General features: G+C 40.9%; 1 protein-coding gene across 4 annotated transcripts in view; it reads right to left on the bottom strand.

Moving 5' to 3' along the window:
* Positions 1 to 708: 708 nt before the first annotated feature.
* LOC122403346 overlaps positions 709 to 23282 on the bottom strand; it is a 48325-nt gene continuing 25751 nt past the window's right edge. For 2 of the 4 annotated variants that reach the window (XM_043406827.1, XM_043406829.1), the window contains exons 2-8: positions 18193 to 18683; positions 15106 to 17845; positions 14724 to 14844; positions 12259 to 14310; positions 11061 to 11253; positions 10733 to 10981; positions 709 to 3435 (exon numbers count right to left, since the gene is read on the bottom strand). In XM_043406827.1, coding sequence (XP_043262762.1) covers positions 2884 to 3435; positions 10733 to 10981; positions 11061 to 11253; positions 12259 to 14310; positions 14724 to 14844; positions 15106 to 17845; positions 18193 to 18683 — 6398 coding nt within the window. In that variant the 3' untranslated portion in view covers positions 709 to 2883. The remainder of the gene's footprint in view (positions 3436 to 10732; positions 10982 to 11060; positions 11254 to 12258; positions 14311 to 14723; positions 14845 to 15105; positions 17846 to 18192; positions 18684 to 23282) is intronic. The other 2 variants (XR_006259614.1, XM_043406828.1) reach the window with 2 other exon arrangements.

The raw sequence follows: 23282 nt of genomic DNA, 5'->3' as shown, positions 1-23282 counted from the left end.
GTTTGTTTGCTTGTCTCGTCGTTTCTTCCAAAATACAAACATCGTTGGCTTGGCCATTATGGACATACACACGTGCACGCTTTGGAAATTCATACATGGTTTCTTGTAATCCGAGTCGATAGCATTAGAATGAATATACACCAAATGCTATATTAAATTATACTACATTGATATTGTTTGGCGACAATCACTTCAACTGGACCTCAAATGTATACGATTGTGCGGTCGGTCTATTCGTCTACTACTTCGTCTCAAGCACATCTAGGTACAAATTATGATAATTCAAATCTGATTATGCAGTAGGAAAGACATGTCGTGCTTGAATGAGATGTTAAAAACTGGGTGCTGTATACTATATAGATAATTATAAGATAGAATAGCTGTCTCTCGTGGAAGGTATGTTGCTCCTTAACTGTTTTAAGCAAGATCAGGAAATCGGTTATCCAGCTCGCCGATAACGATCGTCGATCCATCGGTAAAGTTCGCTTAAATTTACTAGAAAGTATTAACGTTTCATACCAATCGTCAACAGAGTCAGGAAATAATCGTATTTAATAGTTAGCAAAATATTACTCGAATAATGATTTTCATTACCGCTACGATTTTATCCGCTATTCGTTTATCTTATCGTCGGAATTTATGAAATTAGCAAAAATATGTATACAACAAACCTCAGTTGTTCGTTAAGTTCTACTTCTATCGCTGAACTTATCCTTTAACTTACAACAATATTGGTACATATAAGCTGACAGAACTTTTTGTTGGCACTGGTACACAAAGTTATAAAATATTTTCGTTTGCATCAGGGCGTTTGTATGTTCGTCCATACATATTGAAGATGGAATTTTGAATTATCGGTATTTGTACATTTCTTTTTTTTCCCCCATCGATACGAAATTATTTCCATCGAATTTGTAACTCTGTTTTTGAAGAATTGTAATACATACGTATCCCGGAAAGACGAGTAGGAGGATTGCAGGGCACAAAGATGATGCATTGAAATTAACAAAATGTACAATAATGACCGAATAACCGATTCTGTTCCCCATTACGGATCACTTAAAATTATAATAAAGACTAACATGGTTTCATTATATTACACATAAATATATACAAACACATCTTCTCTTATGTCAACAATGATTCTCGTAATTGCTCATACTAATATCATACAAGTATATACAGGATGCGTTATCCGATACTAAAATTGCAAATGTACTTGTTGCTTTCGGTGATCCGAGGTTTGAAGAAGAAAATGATCGATTCGAAGCAACAACGCACAGTACGTAAAAAAAAATCATTTTTTTTCAAGGTTTGAATTATCACTCTTTGATAATTCAAGGTGAATTTTTTCGTATCACCGAAACCAACAGGTATGTTTATAATTTTAGTTTCTGCCGACTCACCCCTCTCTCGCTCAATGTTTGTGTGTATGTGTGTACGCGTGCGCGTGTTTCGTGTATACTTCATGTACCAATAATTAAGATATAATATTAATTTTTAATGTTAGAATACTCTTCAATGTTGAACGCAACAGTTGCACTTTAAATACAGAATCACATGCCAGTCCATTGCACCTCATGCTGATACAAGACTATTGTATATAAATATCATATTTTCACTACGTATGAGAACTATGCTCTTATAAGTTACATTCCATCAAATTTCGAAGGGAAGCTCAACAAGTTTTAAATTCGAACTTTCAACACCGGCCTTGAGGTACAACAACAATCGGAAGCGAGAATTCGGTGATATCGGATATACGTTATCATTATGTATTTTTAAACAATACGAACAACAATTAAACATCTATTGCATTGAATGCTATAACAATGTGAAGAACGCGTACGTAGACGGAAATCCCTTTTCTGTGATTCTTTAGTAACGATATTGATTAACAATAAAACAAAAAAAAAGAAAAAGAAAAATGAGATTCAACAAAATTAAAAAAGAAATATTTAATTAAATTTAAATAGAGAAACGCATTGCGTATTCTGGTATATACTAGTTTTAAATATTATCTACTCTATATTTTGTATGCTTTACTGGTATAAATCGATATATACATTTTTATTATTGTTGGATCGCAGTACACATTATGCTGAATTTGAAGATCATACTTTCTTTGTGGTTGGTCTGTTGTGTCTCTTTGCAGGAAGAACAAGAGTGAAACCGCCATTTTGTAGCAATTTACAGAAAACCTTATGTCTATTGGAAAGACTAAATACAAAACACTAAAAACAGAACCAAAAGGAACAGATTTCATATAACAGGGAAGACTGATCTTTGAACTTAACATTATAAATTTTCATGACATTAAAACTAAATCAAAGGGCAACCTTTTTATCAAAACATTACCGAGTGAAATTGAAAAAACAGTTAAACATATTGTTAAAAAAAAAATAGAATTCCGATTCCCTTTCTACAATAAAGTTGTAGCTATTTAAAAAATATGTTTAAGACGTCAAGTGTCGCTGTTTCGATGATTCAATTTTCAAATTTCATACAGGAAGATATAAAGTTCTTTCTTTTTCGATGTGCACGAGATTTACTGGTCAGTAAATGCACAAACTAAAATATTAAATAAATCAGATTTATATGGTAAAAGTAGCAAAACTCTTATTGCTACCAAAATTTGCTGTACATCGTCGTAACGCACAACTTTTGTTTAACGAAGTCTGTTATAATTACCTTTTTAATACTTGGAAGATTATTACAATTCTCGATTGGCAACAACGAGCGTTGGAAAACATCCTCGATTCAGGGCAGCTTTCCTTCGAAACGTGATGGCATATATTTACTACAACTATTTTATCGGCACGGCAACGAATTCGTTCGAACAACTTCACCGCTGGTTTCCTGGTTCACTGTATCATTTTGGCACTATGTGTCTTCAACTTTTTGTCTATTGTGATCTTCCTTTATTACAGACTCGTCCGCAACTTTCTTCTGAGTATTCTCTTTCTCTCTACACTTGTCCACACCCCTATCCCCATGTATATTTGTACTAGACTCCGATTCGATATTATGTTCAACAAAACAATGTACTTGTAACTCGTTCATAGTACGCATAGACACCGTGCAAATTTGGCACTTGTATGATTGCATGCTTTCGTCCGGCCTTACATCGTCCACCGGAAATGTGGGCTGATTCGGCCTCTCTTTGACGCCGTACTCCCGTCCCTGTTGCTTAAATTGTGAATTCCCAATGTGAACATCAGACTTTGGATCTTCGATGATTGGCACATGATATGATCGAGACATATTTGCGTCTGCTGTTACTTTTACAGGGCACGGATGCATCGCATGCTGCGGTATTGGCTCACCCTCGTCCGACGAAGTCTCGCCTCCACTGATTACCTGGCTTGGAATCGCCTCCGAATCCCATTGCCCTATTTTACTAGGATCCTTCTCGCAAAGTCTCTGAGCCAGCATCTGCCGAAAGAAATTCATCCTCTACAATATCGGTATCGTACAAAAACAATTAAAAAATTCTATTTACAAAGCTGGGAAAAATTTTAATGGAAGATTCTAGAGACCAAAATAAGACGAAAATCAAGAATACCAATTTGTTGATCGAGGCTTCGTTAACAAGTTATTAACGTTTGAAGTTCCACCTGTAGTTCTCACGCTGAGTGAGAACCTCTATCGCGCGCACGCAGTTGTGCGCAGGTTGCCTATCTGCAGGCGCAACTTTAAACGTTAATAACTTTTTAACGAAGCCTCGATCAACAAATTGGTATTCTTGATTTTCGTTTCATTTTGGCCTATAGAATCTCCCATTAAAATTTTTCCCAGGCTTGGCTGAATACCCTGTATACAGGGTGTTCGGCTACCTCTAGCAAAAATTTTAATGAGCGATAGTAGAGGCAAAAATAAGACGAAAATCAAGAATACTAATTTGTTGATGGAGGCTTCGTTGCAAAGTTATTAACATTTAAAGTTCCGCCTGTAGAATGACAATCCGGTAAACAGCTCCGTTCGCGCGGACGGTTGCGACAGGCGAGTGCTAGTGGTTCTCACGCAGCATGAAAAATTCTGCTTACCGACATTATCGACAGCCTTAGATTTTTGTCCACTTATGGGAATGCGAACACCTTACGTTGAATAAGATTCAACCTGTCTTATGAAAATCCAGAAGGGCATATCAAAACTCGCCCGACGAGATTTTCACAGAGAAAGGGTGAATGCCAGTTCCAATACACAATGTTGTGAACAAAAATCACCCACATGCGATTATACACGCCCCACGATTGTCCACAGTGTCCACAAGTATCCACAAATAATCCTTTCAGGCACTAACCACTATGCAATTAAATAAACACGTACCGCGATTATGTTATTCGTGAATGTCTACGTGTACGTGTATCACGATTCTTCCGAGTTACTTACGAATAAAACTGTTATTAATTTTTCAAATACACTTCAATTTAAAAATGTAAACAGGAATTTAATAAGTATTCGCTGATTGTTTATATCACTGTATTTCTTACATGCTACTTAATACATAACTGAATCAAATATGTCTAAAATGTGTCGCATGAACTAGCTTGACTGATTCTGTTTTACGACTGACTAGCTGGCCGAACACGTGCCGATGCTGCCCTTTGTCTCCGCTGTGTGTGAGAGAGATAAGCGAGGCGAGTGACGTAGAATCGGGGCCTGTTCGGCATATGTTTCTCTGAACCTCGTCGATCGATGGCACAGTCAGCTGCTAGTATTGTTACATTCTTCGCCGTGAACGTAAATCGATGCGAAAATTTCATTTATCCTGCGATTCCTTTTTACATTTTTAAATTGAAGTGTATTTGAAAAATTAATAACAGTTTTATTCGTAAGTAACTCGGAAGAATCGTGATACACGTACACGTAGACATTCACGAATAACATAATCGCGGTACGTGTTTATTTAATTGCATAGTGGTTAGTGCCTGAAAGGATTATTTGTGGATACTTGTGGACACTGTGGACAATCGTGGGGCGTGTATAATCGCATGTGGGTGATTTTTGTTCACAACATTGTGTATTGGAACTGGCATTCACCCTTTCTCTGTGAAAATCTCGTCGGGCGAGTTTTGATATGCCCTTCTGGATTTTCATAAGACAGGTTGAATCTTATTCAACGTAAGGTGTTCGCATTCCCATAAGTGGACAAAAATCTAAGGCTGTCGATAATGTCGGTAAGCAGAATTTTTCATGCTGCGTGAGAACCACTAGCACTCGCCTGTCGCAACCGTCCGCGCGAACGCAGCTGTTTACCGGATTGTCATTCTACAGGCGGAACTTTAAATGTTAATAACTTTGCAACGAAGCCTCCATCAACAAATTAGTATTCTTGATTTTCGTCTTATTTCTGCCTCTACTATCGCTCATTAAAATTTTTGCTAGAGGTAGCCGAACACCCTGTATATACAAATTTAATAGACAGAATTCTTATTGCATCAGTGCATCATCATGGTATTTTATGTTTGATCAATTTCATCAAGACTGTGTTTTCTCAATTTCAAAATTATAATAACTTCGTTTGTTAATTCGTTTGTTAAGGGGTCATTCTGGTTTATCGGGCCGAAAAGTGAGGTAAATTCTATGAATTTTTTCTGATTTAAATACATTATATATTGAAATAAATACATGTAGTATTTATTGTACTATCTTTTGGCTTTATGAAAAATATTTTGTTATACATAAACAATTATTATTGTTAGTGTTCTATTAGCGTAAATATAACGCTGAAAAAAAAACCTAAAAAAACGCTGTTTTTCTTTTACGTTTCTTTTAACCGCTGCCATTTTGTTATTTTTTAACAGAAATTGTTCGACGAGGTACTGGCGATAGCGACATTCATGCCGATTAAAAATCTTGTTCATTTTCTTCTTTCAGATAACCCTGAAGACTGTAATCACCTACGCCAGCAACTTAGGTTTTTTTTTCAGTGTTATATTTACGCTACTTCACGCGCGTGTATATAACCTAGCAGTTGACATTTAATCTGGAGCGTTAATATTAATTGTTTTTTGCCGAACTAATTGAAATTCATTCAAGAAATATAAGAATTCGCGTGCGGACCGTCGGAGAGTACAGACGTGTATACGTTGCGATCCTTGAGTGTAAATATACATAAGCGAACGGTTAAGATATTGCAAAATGCAGCAAGGAAGTGGAGGGGCATTTCCCTCACCGATATTCACTTGCGCAAGTGATACAGTAACCACAACTTCGTACTCTACATATCCATATTACGGACAATCCATATTTGGAAGAGCACCTATTATGGCTACAGAAATCACAACAAATAAGCAGACCCACACACACACACAGCCAACGCCGGCAACTCGGAACAACACAACGTACAGAAATGGTGAGTAATACACATAGATACGCCACTACAGGAACAGGAGGAATTTAGACAACACTTCGATACGAATATATCAGATCAAGAACTCACGTGGCAACAAGTAAAACCCCGGAGGAATAAAAGAAATGGAGATACAGTTCAATCAGATAACTACACAAGAAAGAAACAAGCCTTGCAGGATATCAGCAAACAAAACTTCAATAGATTTTCAGAGCTGAATAATAATGAACCAATGCAAGAAGATGAAATTACCGAGAATGTCAATGAAAACACTAATAAAATACAAAAACCTCCTCCAATATTTATGAACGATATAGCAAACTTCCCACTAATGTTAGAAAGCTTTAAAACTGTCCTAATAAGTGAAGATTTTTCCTGCAAATCAATGTCTGCGGACTCGGTTAAAGTAAACACCAACACACCAGACGCCTACCGAAAACTAGTCCATTTCCTAAAAAGAAATAACATAGCATTTCACACGTATCAACCGCGTCAGGAAAGATCTTTCAGAGTTGTTATCAAAAATCTACATAGCTCAATTCCAACAACGGATATTAAAGATGAACTAGAAAAAAAAGGTTTTGAAATCAGAAGTGTCACTAATATACGTAGCTGGAAAACGAAAGAATCACTCCCTTTATTCTTTGTAGACCAAGTACCAGGTGAGAAAAATAAAGAAATCTATAAATTAAAACACCTTCTTAACACTATAATAGAAGTCGTACCACCGCGTAAAAAGAACGTGATACCTCAGTGTCATCGCTGTCAAAAATATGGGCATACCAAGGGTTATTGCACCAAGCCATTTAACTGCGTGAAATGTGCTGAAAATCATCCTACAAATACTTGCACCAAGGAGAAAAACACTCCTGCAAAATGTGTATTGCGCGACGGCCCGCATCCTGCAAATTACAAAGGATGCAGTGTATATCGAGAATTACAGGAAATAAGAGGTAAGCCAGATAAAAATACAATTGTAAATAGAAATTATAGTATATGTGAAAACATAAGTTACGCTCAAGCCACAGAAGGTAATACTATCCAACATGACCATAATGATGCTACTAACACAATGTCAAATCAACTCCTTCAGAAATTCGAGTCTCTTTTCAAACAATTAATGGACCAAAACAGCATGATTATAAATCTGCTTACCGCCTTCATCAACAGAAAATAACAATGCCTGATAATATAAGAATAGCCTTATGGAATGCAAACGGTTTGCAGCAACGCAAACAGGAAATAGAATTATTTCTAAATCAAAATAAAATAGATATTCTCCTAATTTCTGAAACTCATTTTACTGACAGAAGCTATTTCAATATTTACAAGTACAAAACATATAGCACCAATCATCCAGACGGAACAGCTCACGGAGGAACTGCTATTATTATAAACGAAAAGATATCGCACTCTGAATCATCAAAATTCGAAGAAGCTTGTCTACAGTCAACTAGTGTCGAAATCAAAGATGCATACAGTACAATCGTCATTGCTGCAGTCTACTGTCCACCCAGACATGCAATAAGCAAAGAAAAATTTGATCAATTCTTTAACACGCTAGGTGTGAGATTTATCTCAGGTGGAGACTACAATGCAAAACACCCCCAATGGGGTTCAAGACTCAGCAACCCAAAAGGTAAAGAACTCCAGAAAACAATGACATCAAAAGGGTATAATCACATCAGCACCGGTGAACCGACTTACTGGCCAACCGACCCCAGGAAAACACCAGACTTACTTGACTTTTTTATAGCCAAAGGTATCTCGCTAAGCCAGGTTGAGGTAAATACAAGCTTGGACTTGTCATCTGATCATTCGCCAATTATACTCACATTGAGCTCTACACTGGTAGACAACGAAAAACGGCCGTATTGGACAAACTCGAAAACAGACTGGTCTCTTTACAGAACACTTATAAATAATAATATAGATCTAAATATCCCATTAAAAACTGCAAACAACTTAGATCAGGCGGTAGAACTCCTAACTAAGACGCTGCAAGATGCAGCATATAAATCGACGCCTGAAACCAAAGCTGAAAATAAACACGCAATGAACCATCCGTTATCCGTGAGAATTAAAATTGCAGAAAAGAGGAAAGCTAGGAAAAAATGGCAGTTATCTAGACACCCTGATGATAAGAGAACGCTAAATAAGTTAACCAGGGAACTCACAAAGCTGCTGCACCAAATTACAAATGAGCGCATCCAAGATTACCTTCAAAGCTTGTCTCCACGTCAGGAAGATAATTACTCCTTGTGGAAAATCACAAAAAAATTGAAAAGGCCAACTGAACACATCTCTCCTATAAAAATGGGAAACAACCGATGGGCCAGGAACGATCAAGAAAAAGCCGATACTTTTGCAAATCATTTATCTACAATCTTCACACCGAATGACATACCAACGCTCGACAGCGACTACAGAGACATCACGAACTTCCTTAATGCTCCCTCGCAACCTTGCGAACCCATCATACATTTCTCTCCCGGAGAAATAGCACAAGAAATAAAGAAACTTAATGACCGAAAAGCACCTGGATATGATCTCATTACCGCTAAAATGTTAAAAGAATTACCAAAAAAGAAAGGTGTAGTAGCTATCACGCAAATATATAATGCGATACTGAGAGTTCAGTATTTTCCCATCCAATGGAAATTTGCGACAATCATTCTGATTCAAAAGCCTGGCAAACCACCCACAGAAGTGACCTCTTACAGGCCTATCTCACTGTTACCAATCTTGTCAAAATGATTTGAAAGATTACTGCTAAACAGGCTAACACCAATATTAACGGAGAAATGCATAATCCCACAACATCAATTCGGTTTTCGGAAGCAACACTCTACTATCGAACAAGTACATCGTATAGTCAATGTGATAGAAGAATGTTTCGAGAAACGCATGGTATGCTCCGCTGCGTTTATTGACATTAACCAAGCTTTTGATAGTGTGGCACATGGGCTTGTTATATAAAATTAGGCAAAACCTTCCATATAACTACTATGTTCTGCTAAAATCATACTTAAATGACAGGTTCTTCCAGGTCAATCAAAACGACAAATACTCGAAAATCTACCCTATACTCGCGGGTGTTCCTCAAGGTAGCGTCCTAGGTCCCACATTATATCAAATCTATACAGCAGATCTTCCTGCAGATGAAAACGTACTCGTGGCCACATTCGCGGACGACACTGCGTTCTTATCTTCCCATGAAAACCCTGCGGAGGCGTCACGATTCTTGCAGGGAGTTCTTGATAAGACTACAGAATGGACCAAAAAATGGAAAATTAAGATCAACGTAAACAAATCAGCACATATTACATTTACTACCAGACATATTACGTCCCCTGCAGTCAAACTGAACAGCGAATACCTCGAGATCAAGGACTGTGTCAGATATCTTGGTCTGCACATGGATAAAAGACTCACATGGAAAGACCACATAAAAAAGAAAAAAATGCAACTAAATCACAAAATGAGAACCATGTATTGGGTGCTTGGTTGAAAATCGAAACTTACACTACACAATAAACTACTCCTGTATAAGGTCGCTATCATTCTTATTTGGACATATGGAATACAACTCTGGGGATGTGCCAAGAGAAGTAACATAGACATCATCCAAAGGTTTCAGAACAAAACACTGAGAACTATTGCTGCCGCCCCTTGGTACATTACCTCAGACTCTCTTCATAATGATTTGAACATACATAATATCAAACAACACATAGACAAATTTGCGACAGCACACAAGAAACGAATATTAAATCACCCCAACGACAATGTCAAGGATCTAAATCAGGCACCACAACACAGAAGACTAAAAAGGAACAAACCGACCGATTTGCAGAGTTAAGTAAAGAAGGAACATCACATGTAATGGAAGCGGCAACGCTACGGAGCGTTTACTGCGCGCATGCCACGTCTCTAGTTCATCAAATTTGCTGGTTAGCTCAATGAAGCTAGTTGTAAATGTAATTTAATATCAATAAAATATTTACGCTAATAGAACACTAACAATAATAATTGTTTATGTATAACAAAATATTTTTCATAAAGCCAAAAGATAGTACAATAAATACTACATGTATTTATTTCAATATATAATGTATTTAAATCAGAAAAAATTCATAGAATTTACCTCACTTTTCGGCCCGATAAACCAGAATGACCCCTTAAGCTTAGTCACAAAGAATTTATTTTTTGGCACGAAGCCGAATTTTATTATTTCGGGTACAAGGATTCTGATCGAATCTGTTATAATAAATAGAATCTAAGAGATTATTCAAAGAAACAACGTTTTGAGCTTGGATGCAGATTAAAATCTATTTTAATTGTGTTAAAAAATAATTAAACGACCGGGTTACGTACCTGAAGACTAGTAAGACTATTATCACAGTCGGTAGTATCAATGTCGTTCAAATTGACGCCGGACCTCTCCATTTCAGCATACGTCCCGAACGGTAATTTACCTAAACATTCTAATTTCATAATGTGCATCTTGCTACGAAGATGTTTCGCCAAGTGACCGTGTATTCTGAACGCTATTTTACAGTCGGTGCACTTGAATGGTCTAGGATTGCTGGTAGTTGCTGCTCCGAACGTAGAAGTCATACTGACCTGTAATATAAACGTTCGATTAACATTTATTTGAACGATTACTCGGTAAACATTTTATTGAATGAAAAAATTAAATTACCTTATTGTGATGAGAAACAGATCTTTCGTGTTTTGTCAGATGACCCTTGGTTCGGAACGAAACTGCGCAACTTTCGCATCTAAATGGTCTCTCGAAGTAATGAATGTTGATATGCAACCGTAACTGACTAGGTTTGTTGAACACCTTGTTACAAATCCCACAGACGCTTCTCCCATCTTCGGTCACACTGTAACTATATTCGGTAGATTCAGTTCTTTCGACCAACACTATGTCGACGTTCGAACGAAACAACAGAGATCCTTATTTTAAAAAATAGTTCGAGAAAGGTTCGTTACTAGACTTTTCGCAGCAATATTTCGTTTTTCATTGGTCGATGAACTGAAATGTTATAATATTCGACGTTTCGTTTCGTAACTTTTCAAGCAGCCCTTCAAGAGTTAGGGATTTATAATCTATAGAGCCATCGTGAAGTCACGAGAAGTTACAAGACGAAACTTTCGAATTACAATGTTTCAAACTATTGACAATCGAAAATTGCATTGCCCTGGAAAATTCGATAGCTCACCCTTCGTCGAACACCGAAGAAATCGATTTTAAAAGAAAAAGTATCGACTAGCGCTGTAATTAACGAATAATCGTGGAATTAGTAGCGAGCTTTGTATTAAGAAAATATATCCATTTGTCTGCGTTTCCATTTACTTTGATTCGAAACTATATTTTTATTATTGAAACTATAATTCACTCAGTGTACAATCTGGACTTCGTTCTGTTTGATTATTACCTTTTCCGAATAATTGCGTATTTTTCGAGTGGGAGATGGTTCAAGAATTATGATGACGACATCAAACGCGAATATGCATAGTTTTTTGTATTCAGAGAAGCAGCACGGCGTTGCAAAGGAACGCAAGTTTTTCAGAACGATGGCAGATCATAGATCATGCTTGAAACGTCCTTTTATCATAGCTATCATTTAATATTTAACGAGCAAAATGAAAGTCAAATAGCTAGAAGATATAAAATCGTATAAGAAAACCGACAAAAAACGCGTTTCAAAATTTCAACTCAAAATTATTTTCCTCCAGGTAAAATCATATTAAAAATAACTTGCGATAATAATTAGTTCCATCCTCTTAGGTACGCATAAAATCACGGTAGAAAAGAAATAATTTAACTGTTATCATCTAGCGATCATAGTAGTATAAAACAATCTACAAAAGCTTGTTCGTGCGTAGCTCACCTAACATAGTTGGGCGCAGGTCCGCTGGAGGGCTGCAAGAACTCTGCTTGCGGTTTGAGATTCCCTGCTGTAGGCGAGGGTGATCTAAAACCTGGTCCTCCGACGACCATTTTCCGCGCCACCGTGTGCTTGATGCTCTCGGCCAAACTCTGTTTCGTCATCTCCGGATGTTTCATTTCGACGCGATCCACGTTTCTCATGTCCACGATCTGCGGCCTCGAGACATCTTGCATCTTGGCGGCCTCGTGCATGGCCAACGGCATCATCTCGAAGTTCACCCTCGATTCCTGAGGCTGCGCGTGCCTGTACTCCGACAACAGGATCATGTCCCTGCTGGGCGGACGGTTGTCCACGTTGCTCTGTCTGATCTCCATGCTGTTCATGGCCACCATCTCTTGGCCAGAGCGTATATCGTGGACCAGCGGCTTGAACTCCCGACTGGGGGGCCTCAATTCTTGCCGGCAGAGTTTGTAGTCCTGGCCGGGCGGCCGCAATTCCTGCATCTGGCTTCTGTAGTCCTGGCTCGGTGTACGCATCTCTCTGCTGGGCGGCCTCATGTCCAAGTTACGCGGACTCTGGCTCTGCATTCGGTGATCCGTCGTCGCGACCCTGATCTCGTGACCCGTTTGCCTGATTTCCTGACCCGTCGCGTGACATTCCCGCGCCCTTTCCAACTCGTTCATCGCCTTCATCGAACCGAACACCGAGTTTCGCTCGATGTCGTTGTTCAGTTGCGGTATCGACAACAGCCGATTATTGACGTCGGCGTTGAACGACTTGGGCGAGTGGCAGTCCACGCTCTGCGGCGTGCTCCTGTTAGGCGACTCCACGGAATAGCTGGACCTCTCCGCGCAATTGTTACTCTTAGGCATACCGTACTCCACGCTGGTCTTCGAACCGACGGGATTGATCAACCCGTGCTCGTAATTCTCTCTCTCGACGATCGTCCGGCCTTGTTCCTTCTCCCTGTGGATCGACTCGATGTCGAAGGACCGTCGATCAACCGCGACGTTGTTCTGATAAATCTTCTCCCTGATCTCCATCTTGATCTCGTCCGTGGTGTGCTTCGACACGTGTTTGATCCTCGAGTCCATCACGGTCTGTTGCATCTTGCTAGGGTCGGTGTACGTCACCGTGGACACGTTGTTCGGCTCCATGTTCCTCGAGTTGGGTGACAACTGCCTCAAGTAGAAGTCCCTGTCCTTCGGAAGCTTGTCCATCTTCGTGTTCCCCACCCGGTACTGTTGCTTGATCTTGCTGTCCATCACGTGCCTCTCGGTCAGATACGCCTGCAACATATGGCCCTCTGCATCCGGTTTCCATTCCCTTCCCTGTATCGGTAGTCTTTCCATCGTTTGGACGATCGTTTGGAGCAGCACCGGTTCGGAAACGGGGGTCAAAATGTCGGCTGGTTTGGCCCTTTGCAAGATTGGCGACGGCAAGGGTTGCACAGCCGGCTTCGTTGTGAGATCCATGGGTTGAGGCAAACTGCTATGCGAATCCCCGTCTACCTCGTCCACTTCCACGTCGGCGGTTTCCTTCTTGGACGATTGAATCACGGTCGTCCTCGATTCCTCCGGAGCGCTGCGGCTCGAGGGGAAATAATACCGATAGGGCAACTCGTTTCGAACGAGGGTGGTTGCCTGCGTGCTGACGCAGCCTTGGCTGCTCAGAGGCGAGTTGCTTACGGCCACCGACACGGTCGACGACGTAGAGGTCGTTGGAAACGTCAGGGTGTAAGGATAGGTCGTGGGTCTTCCGGACGGAAGCAGCCCTGGGAATCGGTTCGTGTTCCGTTGAGAGAGGCTCAGCAGACTCTGCGCAGCTTCCTGTTCCTCGCTTCCTGACTCCTCGCTCTCGTCCCCGTCGCTCTCGTCCTCCTCCTCCGAGGATTCCTCGGTGTTTCCACCCGCGGCCAGTCGGGCGATGGCGTCCTTGTCGATGTTCTCGTCGCAGACCGACGTCGGGACGGGGACGACGCCCAGCTCGACGCACTTCTTGTAATGAGCCTTCGATTTCATGTGCTTCGTCAGGTTGCCTTTGGTTTTGAAACTGTACGGATATAATTTGATTAGAATGATCGAATAGCGAATACATTAGTTAGAAATGCGGGACGCGATGAATGGAAACAGATAATAGAATATCAGCCGTTTCTGATCAATCATTTTGATGGACAATATTAATTCGATACAATGAGGGTTTTCAAGTTTGGATTCGCGCACATTTTGCACGCACAACAAATTCTGTAAAAACATATTGAAACATTTTCTGTCTCACTTCGTCTTGTGTTCTTTTCTCTGGAGTCCCAGAAAATTGGGCCGAAAAATACATTGGATTTAAGATCTACTCGTATACCTCGTTTGCGATTATATTCCTCGTTTATCATTTCGTATGTAGGTATAGTTCAATTATCCAGGGTATTTATGTAGTGTAAGTGTACTAAATTCGAATGTTAAAAATCTTACCTAAAAGCACAGTGCTTGCACGTGTACGGTCTCACGTCTGTGTGCGTTCTGATATGTTTCTTTAACATAGATGGCTTTTTACAGCGAATGCCGCATTCCTCGCAAACGTATCGACCCCGACCTGACATAACAAAGAAATTTACATCTTTAATTATGCAAAACGAAGGCGTGGTTAAAAGAAAACTATTTATAAAATACAGCAGTGGTTCTTCACTCTCGAATCTATAAAAACCTTCAAGAGTTCTAATCTCCGTAGCCCTAAAAACTTGAAACCATTTCAAAGCTGGTACCCCTAGCACTCGGTGAAGTCCTTTGTAATAAACACCGAACGTCGAGTCAGTTTAAAACATGGAATTCATAGAAGGAGATATAGTTTCCTCACCTCTGCCCCTAACGTAGGTGTAGTCCTCGTTGCTCTCGAACCCGCCATCGAATATCTTGACCCTCTTCGCTTTCTCCTGCATGTCGCCGTCCGATCCATTGTCGGTATTCGTCGGCGTGGTGGGCCTCTGCGAGGAATGCGTCAAAACGTCCTCCTGTTTCTTGGAGGCGGTGGTGTAATTTAGAGGCCTGTGCCTCGAATCGTAATGCGCCATGTCGACGTCGGGCGGCGCTTCCTTGCATATCTTCCAGTTCGAGTACATGGACAAACCGTGCTGCTGGGTGACGTACATCGGCTGGGGTCGGTTCAGGGTGCAGTAAAACACTCTGGTGGAGCACTTGAGGCCTAGATATGTGTAGGCGTGTCCGTTCAGGTAAAGCTGCCCGTAGGATTTCTTTGGTCGCGGAGTCTCCGGGCTGATCAGCGGCAGCGTGTTCGCCGTGGGCGTGATGCCGTGATGCTTCTTCGGCGTGAAGGTGCCAGGTTTCAGCGGCAACGACGTGGGCCTTAGAAATTTGCTCGAGTTCATCTCCTCTTTGGTGGCGTCGCCGTTCTTCGGGGATCTCGCCTCGGGCTTGTCTACTTTAACGATTAAATCTACGGAAGCTTTGCTCGGCGCGTCCGTCTTCGAGCCGTCCAAGTTGCCGAGCACCATCGGCGCCACGGTATCGGGCTTCATTTTCGCGCCGTTCACCGCGCCGTAGCTCTCGATCGACTTGTCCCTGCTGTCGACGAAACTCGTCTTCACGCGACCGTTCTCCACGGGCGGCGGCGAATCGTATTTACCCGCGTTGTACCCCAACGGGTCAACAACGGGCGTCTTGCCGGACTCCAGCTCGCTGACGTTCCACGTCGACAGCCTCTTCCTGCTTTCGGACGACGACTCCTTCGGCGAGTATCTCAGCTTGCTGTAGGAGTTGCCCGGATCGACGCCGTTCGCGTACCCGAACGACTTCTCCGCTTTGGGGCTCCTGTCGTACGTGAACTCCCGCCTCTCCCGCGGACTCTCCATAGCCTTGTACTTCATGGTCACGCTATTCTTGATATGACGGTCAAGCTCCACTTTGGCGATCTCCCCCGCGAGCGGCACCCTGCGGTACTTGTCCGTGGAAGTCTCAATCTTAACGCTAGGAACTTTCGGACTGGTGAACCCGGGCTTCGAGGCGTCGCTGTTGGGCGTCTTGAAGCCGAGCTTCGAGTCCTTGGCCGGGCTGGCGAGGTCCAGTGGCTGGCCCATCATTGTGGCGTGTCCACTGGACATCGGTCCCGGAATACCAGGTACGCTTGGTGTTTGTATCTTCACCGGACTGGCGAGGTCCAGGGGCTGGGGGATCATGTGGAGGCCGGGCAAGCCTGGTATCACTTTGTAACCGGCGTTGCTCGTCGCTATGCTCGAAGATATGTCTATGGCTGGCGCGAGGGTGTGGGGCCCGGGCATGCCGGGCACGTACGGTATTACTTTGCCGCCGTGCAGGATATTCGTGATGCCCGGCTGGGGCAACGTCAACGGATTGTAGGCAGTGATGCTGGTCAGGGGGTTCAGGTGGGTTTCCAGGTAATTGTAGCACGACATGCTGGGGGCTATGTTCGGAGTTGATATGTTCGGCATGATCGGCGCCAACATCTGCGGCGTGTTGGGCAAAGATATGGAGGAACTGGGTGTGCTAGCTGGCGTGCCCGGTGGCTTGTGCACCATCGTACCCCCCGAATGGAGACCCGATCTAACCACGATCGACGCGGTCTCCGAGGTGACGCACTTGCTGCTCACGATGTGCTGCTCGCTGGTGGGCGAGTTCGTCTGTCGCGGCTCGATCCTCATCGTCTTCGTCTCGCCGGTGTTGTCCAGGATCCTCACCTCACCGCCGAACATCTGTAGCGAATTCGGTCGCGGGTATTTGCTCAACTCCTCGAGCGATCGCAGCGTCGTGGGCACGGACTCCGAGCGTTGCTTCTTCGCGGGCGGCGCGTACGCGTCCACGAGCCTCGTGTTACCCAACAGCGGCCCCGGGGAGGGCAAGGGTTGCAGCGTATTGTAATAATCGGAAGACTTCGATTCGAAATCGGACTCTCTCCTCTCCATGTCCAGTTGGCACTCTCTATGGGGACTCGCGGTGCCCTTGCAAGAGTATCTTCGGTGAGCCTCGAGGTCCTCGATGCTCAAATAGTGCATGCCGCAAGACGAACACCGGTAATTCTCGTTCTCCCCCTCTTGGCACGTGTTCGGATTGTTCAGTAGGAGATCCTTGATCAACGAACCGTCCGAGCTGTTCGGGCAGTCCTTGCTCTCGCGGACGAAGCTCTCGCTGTAGCATCGTTTCCGCGAGGCGGACTCCTCGAAGGAAGAGAGATTCAACGGTTGATCGCACTGTTTCGTCTCGACGAGACTCTGTTGCCTTTGCATCAGCTTGTGCAGACGCGGGTCCACCGCATCGACGATCGCCTGGTTATCGGTGATGATCTTGTCGATGTGCTCTTGTACTTGCTCTGGATTGGGCTTGGAACCGGCGGCTGCGGTCGAGGAAGAACTGTTATTGGAAGAAACGGATGAAAGGGAAGACGTTTCGGTGTCGTTGTTGACGCACTGGAGCGCCGTGTGGAATTTTGGCTTGTAGATTTTCCCGGTCCTGATCGTTTTTATGCTGGACATGGTCGACGTCGGCGTCGATGATGGCGGGGGCGGCGGCGTCCCGGTTCCGTTGCTCGCGCTGTCGGATAGGCTTATGTCCGAGTCCTCCGATACCTGCGAACATTCGCCCAATCGAGTCTTATCGGAGGTACAAACCCGTCTTTTTTAATATCAAGAAAATTGATTGCGTTTGACAATCCGTCTTGGACCAAACTAACGTTCTAAAATACATAAAATTATAGCTTCGACTATAGTTATTCGATCTACAAGGGACGATGAAGACTAATTTTAAAGGACTTTTCAAACAGAATGCAAACCAAAAGTAAACTACGTCGTGTTTCTAACCCTTTATTACTGTAATGGGGATGTCGAAATCTATCACTGTTTAGAGTATCAGTTTGGTGATCTCTCCTTGCGAGGAGATTCTCGTTTCGATTTTAAAAAATTCAGCGAATATGTACCTTGCTGGCATCGCCACCCTCCATCTTCAGGGCGTGAGCACGGGACCTGCAGTGTTTGTAGAGATTCGACTTCGTCTTGAACGCGAAACCGCAAGGCACGCAGGGATACGGTCTTTCGTTCGTGTGGGCTCGTATGTGTTTCTGCAGGACGCTCGGCTTGGCGCACGATAGCCTGCAATAAGGACACACGTAGCCGCTTTTCCTGGACTCCGTCGGCTCTCCATCCCCCGGTTCCGGAGAGGCCTCGACCTTGATCGGATCTTTGAGCGACTCTCTGGAGTCTTTGGCCGAATCCTTCTTCTTGGGTGCCTCTGGAGAACCGTTGTTGGCCGCGGTGTCCTTCTTTGGCTCCAGCTTTGGCGCAACCTCCGTCGTCGCCATCTTCTTGAACTTTTTGTGCAGGTACTTTGGCTCGCCATCGTTGTTGTTGTTGTTGTTATTATTGTTATTGTTCGACAACTGTGGGTCTGTCATCGCCACAGTATGAGTCTCTGCAAACAAAACATACACACGTTTTATCGATCGCTGTTCGTGACGCCATAGCGGAGGGAAAATTTTATTCGGATAACGGATAGAAATCGGGAATAACAGTTCATTTGTCTAGACGAATAAATTTTTATGTGTATAAGGATTTATCTTAACAAGAAATTGTTGGAACAAAAGGTTACTCGCGCGAGAATTCATTCAAATGACTCGCGTTATAGGAAGATTACCGTACCCGTAAAAAGTTTACTGTCGAAAAGATTCCAAGTGAACGTATCGTCTTGTTTCGTGCGTAATGTCTCATCGAGTGAAGCAATCGTTTTATCTTCGTGCTTTTTTCACGCGACGCGCAATGGAGCGCTTTTTACAATCGGGATTTAACAGTTTCTTACTCGACGTCGAAGATATAAAATCTTCCATGTGAAAATAAGCAAGCGTTTTAACAGGATATGTTACGTAACGAAATAATTAAATATATGATGTTAATAATAGGCAAAACATACCTACATAAACTATAGTTTTAAAAAAGTACGCGCAAGAAACGAGTACAATTCGCGATTTCTTCATAACGATCTCATTAAAATATGTCGCAGATATAACGATCGAGTAAACAAGTACCTACATAATGTTATAAGCAAGCTCGAGCTACGATAAGAATATTCATTCGATTATTTAACTGCACCCGTTGCGTGTGGGAAATATCCAAGCGCCTTTTGTTTGATCTTAAACCGACAAATTTGTTTCGTCGATTCAGAAATTCGAGTTGGATGAGAATTGCTTTCGTAAAAGCGGTGGAAAAGTTGGCTGAAAAATTTTTTGGTTCTAAGGAACTATTAGCTTAAGCAATTATTACTATAAATATAAATGGTAACCTTGTCTTGCTTTAACATACCATTGATATTAAAAGGACATATTTTTAAAAGAAAGATAAAAGTGTTTTGTACGTTTTATGGAAAATCAAAGAAAAATAAATTATATACGTTGTTACACGGCTGTTTGTTAGTGTTTATGTTTGTAGAATTCATTTGTAGATGTATGAAACTTGTTTTCGATGAGGATACGTTCCTGTATGCAATTTTGCACGACCACATCCATTCTAATTACATTTAATAAACAAAATAAATATATCTGCTCTTTCATTACTCGTATATGGTACAGAGTTATCAACAAGGAAATTGATTAATCTTAAATTGATTGATATTAGACGTAGACTCTTGTTTACAAATATTCTAATGTGTAACAGTATGTTCAAAAATGAACAGTGGTACATTGAAATAATTCAGTAAACTTTAATGTGTTATGACTCTTGAACGATTAGGTTGAGCAGTGCAATCCAAATTATAGAATTCCATCTATGCATGAAAGTTAATATAATTATGACCATTTAATTTTGCTCAATGGCACTTTTTTGTAGCTTTTACTGTTTTAGAAGTACGTATAGCTTTTTTAAGCTGACATTTTTTTGTTTTGATGAAACGGAAATGTTATAATTACATGACAAATGTCATCAGTCAGCATCAGTCAGTAATTCGTCCCTATTATTTGCAATCTTACAAATTAAATAATATTAGCAGTGTAGTAAGTAGAAACAGTGGGTAGTGGGCAGACATGACCAGACTCTTATTCAAATTCAATTGTGTATCTCGAAAACGAAGCTTCGAACGAACAAATTTTATACTTTGTTCTCGATTTGTTTTTTCATGTAGAATCATCCCCTATTTTAGATTTAACCATCGACACTAGGATACCCTGTATATAAGTGTAAATAATGTTCCTCTTTTAGTAATGTACGAAGAAACTATTATACAGGGTGTTCGGCCAACCCTGGAAAAAATTTTAATGGGGAATTCTAGAGGCCAAAATAAGACGAAAATCAAGAATACCAATTTGTTGATGGAGGCTGCGATAAAAAGATATTAACCATTAAACTCAAAAATTTCAAATCGTTCTGGAAAAATTATTTTCGGTTTCTGGGGTCAATTACAATCATTTTTGGTGAATAGACATACCCCCGAAATCTTGCGCATTTTCGAGAAAAAAATTCGAGAAGGTGTGACATTTTTTGACGGGAAAAAAAAATTTCAAATCGTTTTGGAAAAATTATTTTCGGTTGCGGGGGTCAATTACAATCATTTTTGGTGAATAGACATACCCCCGAAATCTTGCGCATTTTCGAGAAAAAAATTTAGTATGGTCGGAACTTTAAACGTTGATAACTTTTTAACGAAGCCTCCATCAACAAATTGGTATTCTTGATTTTCGTCTTATTTTGGCCTCTAGAATTTCCCAAAAATTTTTCCCAGGGGTGGAACACCCTGTACACGCAGCTTTTCAGTAATTATTTCTACTTATACGAAAAACAGATTCGATAAAATGAAAGGATAACAGTAACATAGGAGCTTCGAAGTACCTTTCGAATTACGTTCTATTAACGATTAATAACTCTTTTTCGGCTCATTTCGAAGTTTACCTGTTAAATTGACGCGTGGACAAAGCCTTTTTACGTATTCTGTTCGTTTTGTTCGAGTTTAGAGCCGCACCGATATCGAGGTTATTAACGACTTATCACAGTCAAGGGTATCTTTCTACGTAGTTTGGTGAAACAGGAAAATTTCGTCGTCCTATTATTTTGTCGCGTAGCGTAGAGGAAACTATAAAACGCGACGCTCGCGCTGAAACAACTATCAGTTCCGATTAGTCGGATCGAACGACAGCCTAGACGTGCACGTTTAATGCGCATTTATCAGATCGCTTAATATTCAAGGCCTGGAAGGTCATTCTTACGGTTTTATGCGAGAATTACATTACGAAAGCGGAAGGAGGCAAGTTCAACAGTTCAGATCACTCGGTCGTCGGTTTGCGCGCGAACAGAACTTTCCTTCTTTCGGATTTCCATTCGTAAGCGATCAAGGCTCGTAGCCAAACGCGAGAAAAAAAACCTTCGTTATCGAGAAAATTCTCAGACATAATCAACGCTCAGTCTGTCGACTAAAATTAATTTCTCCAACGTCCATTCATTTCTATTGCCGTTACGCGTCTTTTAATAAGCCAACCTCGAAATCATCGTTCTTCAAAAAGTTGAAAATCGACATTTGAGTCATGTCAAATTCAACCTTGGAAATCATATTTTTAAACATTCTGCTTTTCACGAATTATGAGAAATCCTATTCATAGAATAATTATGGTTCAGTCTTCTTGGAATTGTTTACTAACATCGAGGAAACTCGAATGTAGAATTGTCATTGAACGGGGAATGGAAAAAGGTACACACGTGTTGTTTATGCATGAATTTTACACGAAAAATTATTTACTCGACACCACCCAGCACATTTTTTTTACGACGTTCCTTTGAATTTACGCGTCATTGCGTAGCAGACGCGGTGTGTGTGTCGTTTCTTAGAATTATAGTTGTTTGCTTTCAATAATAATCAATGATCAATTCTGCAATATGCGAAAACGTTGCTTCATAATGTAATTTTAACGCGTTCGTTTCTCATGTTGATAAGATGACGTCTGATACCGGAAAATGACGTATCGTTACATTACACGGTGATCATTGTCGACGTTGAAACATTTATTCTTAGAAATGCTCCTGTTCGCTGTCGTTAATATTTTGCGACACGTATTACTGTCGACGTTATGTTAATTTCAAAATCTATATAACGAACGCGGAAAGCGTTCTGACGCTAAGCGAGTCTGTTATACTTATTGCCACGAAGAATATTGTAATTAAAAAATGGTTCGTCAATGAAGTACTTTTCTTCAAATCTGCGATTTCCATCAATTTTTATACTTTTAATATTATAATTTATTATTAGGGCAGTGATAGTTGAAACTTTGAATAAGTGCTATAATATAATAGCAATTTTATAACGTTGATGTGTTAAATCACTGAAAAATTTCATTCCAAGTATTCAAAATTTTACCAATATTAAAAGTAATTTTATTAAAAAAATTCTAAAGAAAATTCTTTGTGTACTTCAGTCGATGCAGTTTCTTATTTTATTAAAGGAGTTTAATAAAAAAATGTTATCTTTTTCTTCCAAGTAGAACAAAAATTTGTAAATAGAAACACACATTGTTATTTAAAAAAAAAAACAACAAAGGTCTGTGGTATTTCACCCCTGGGGAGAGTTTTGTTTTCTCTGAAAATTGCATTTCAAGACATTTGAATGAAAAGTTTTCAAAGGAGTATTCTTTATAGGAGAAACTAAAATCTTCTAACAAAGATTAGACTGATTTCGAAGTCTAATAGACAAACCTAACCCAGCACAACAAAAATTTGTAAATAGGAACACACATTGTTATTTAAAAAAAAAACAACAAAGGTCTGTGATATTTCACCCCTGAGGAGAGTTTTGTTTTCTCTGTAAATTGCATTTCAAGATACTTGGATGAAAAGTTTTCAAAGAAGAAACCTGTATAGGAGAAATTGAAATCTCTTAGCAAAGATTAGATAGATTTAGAAGTCTAATAAACAAACCTAACCCAGTACAACAAAAATTTGTAAATCGAGACACAAATTTTTATTTAAAAAAACAACAACAAAGGTCTGTGGTATTTCACCCCTGAGGAGAATTTTGTTTTCTCTGAAAATTGCATTTCAA

This window comes from Colletes gigas, unplaced genomic scaffold, assembly GCF_013123115.1.
Source record: "Colletes gigas isolate AHSC1104 unplaced genomic scaffold, ASM1312311v1 Colletes_gigas_Sc00049, whole genome shotgun sequence".
Classification (NCBI taxonomy): domain Eukaryota; kingdom Metazoa; phylum Arthropoda; class Insecta; order Hymenoptera; family Colletidae; genus Colletes; species Colletes gigas.
The sequence above is the reverse complement of the archived record's forward strand: the minus strand, read 5'-3'. Positions and strand labels throughout refer to the sequence as shown.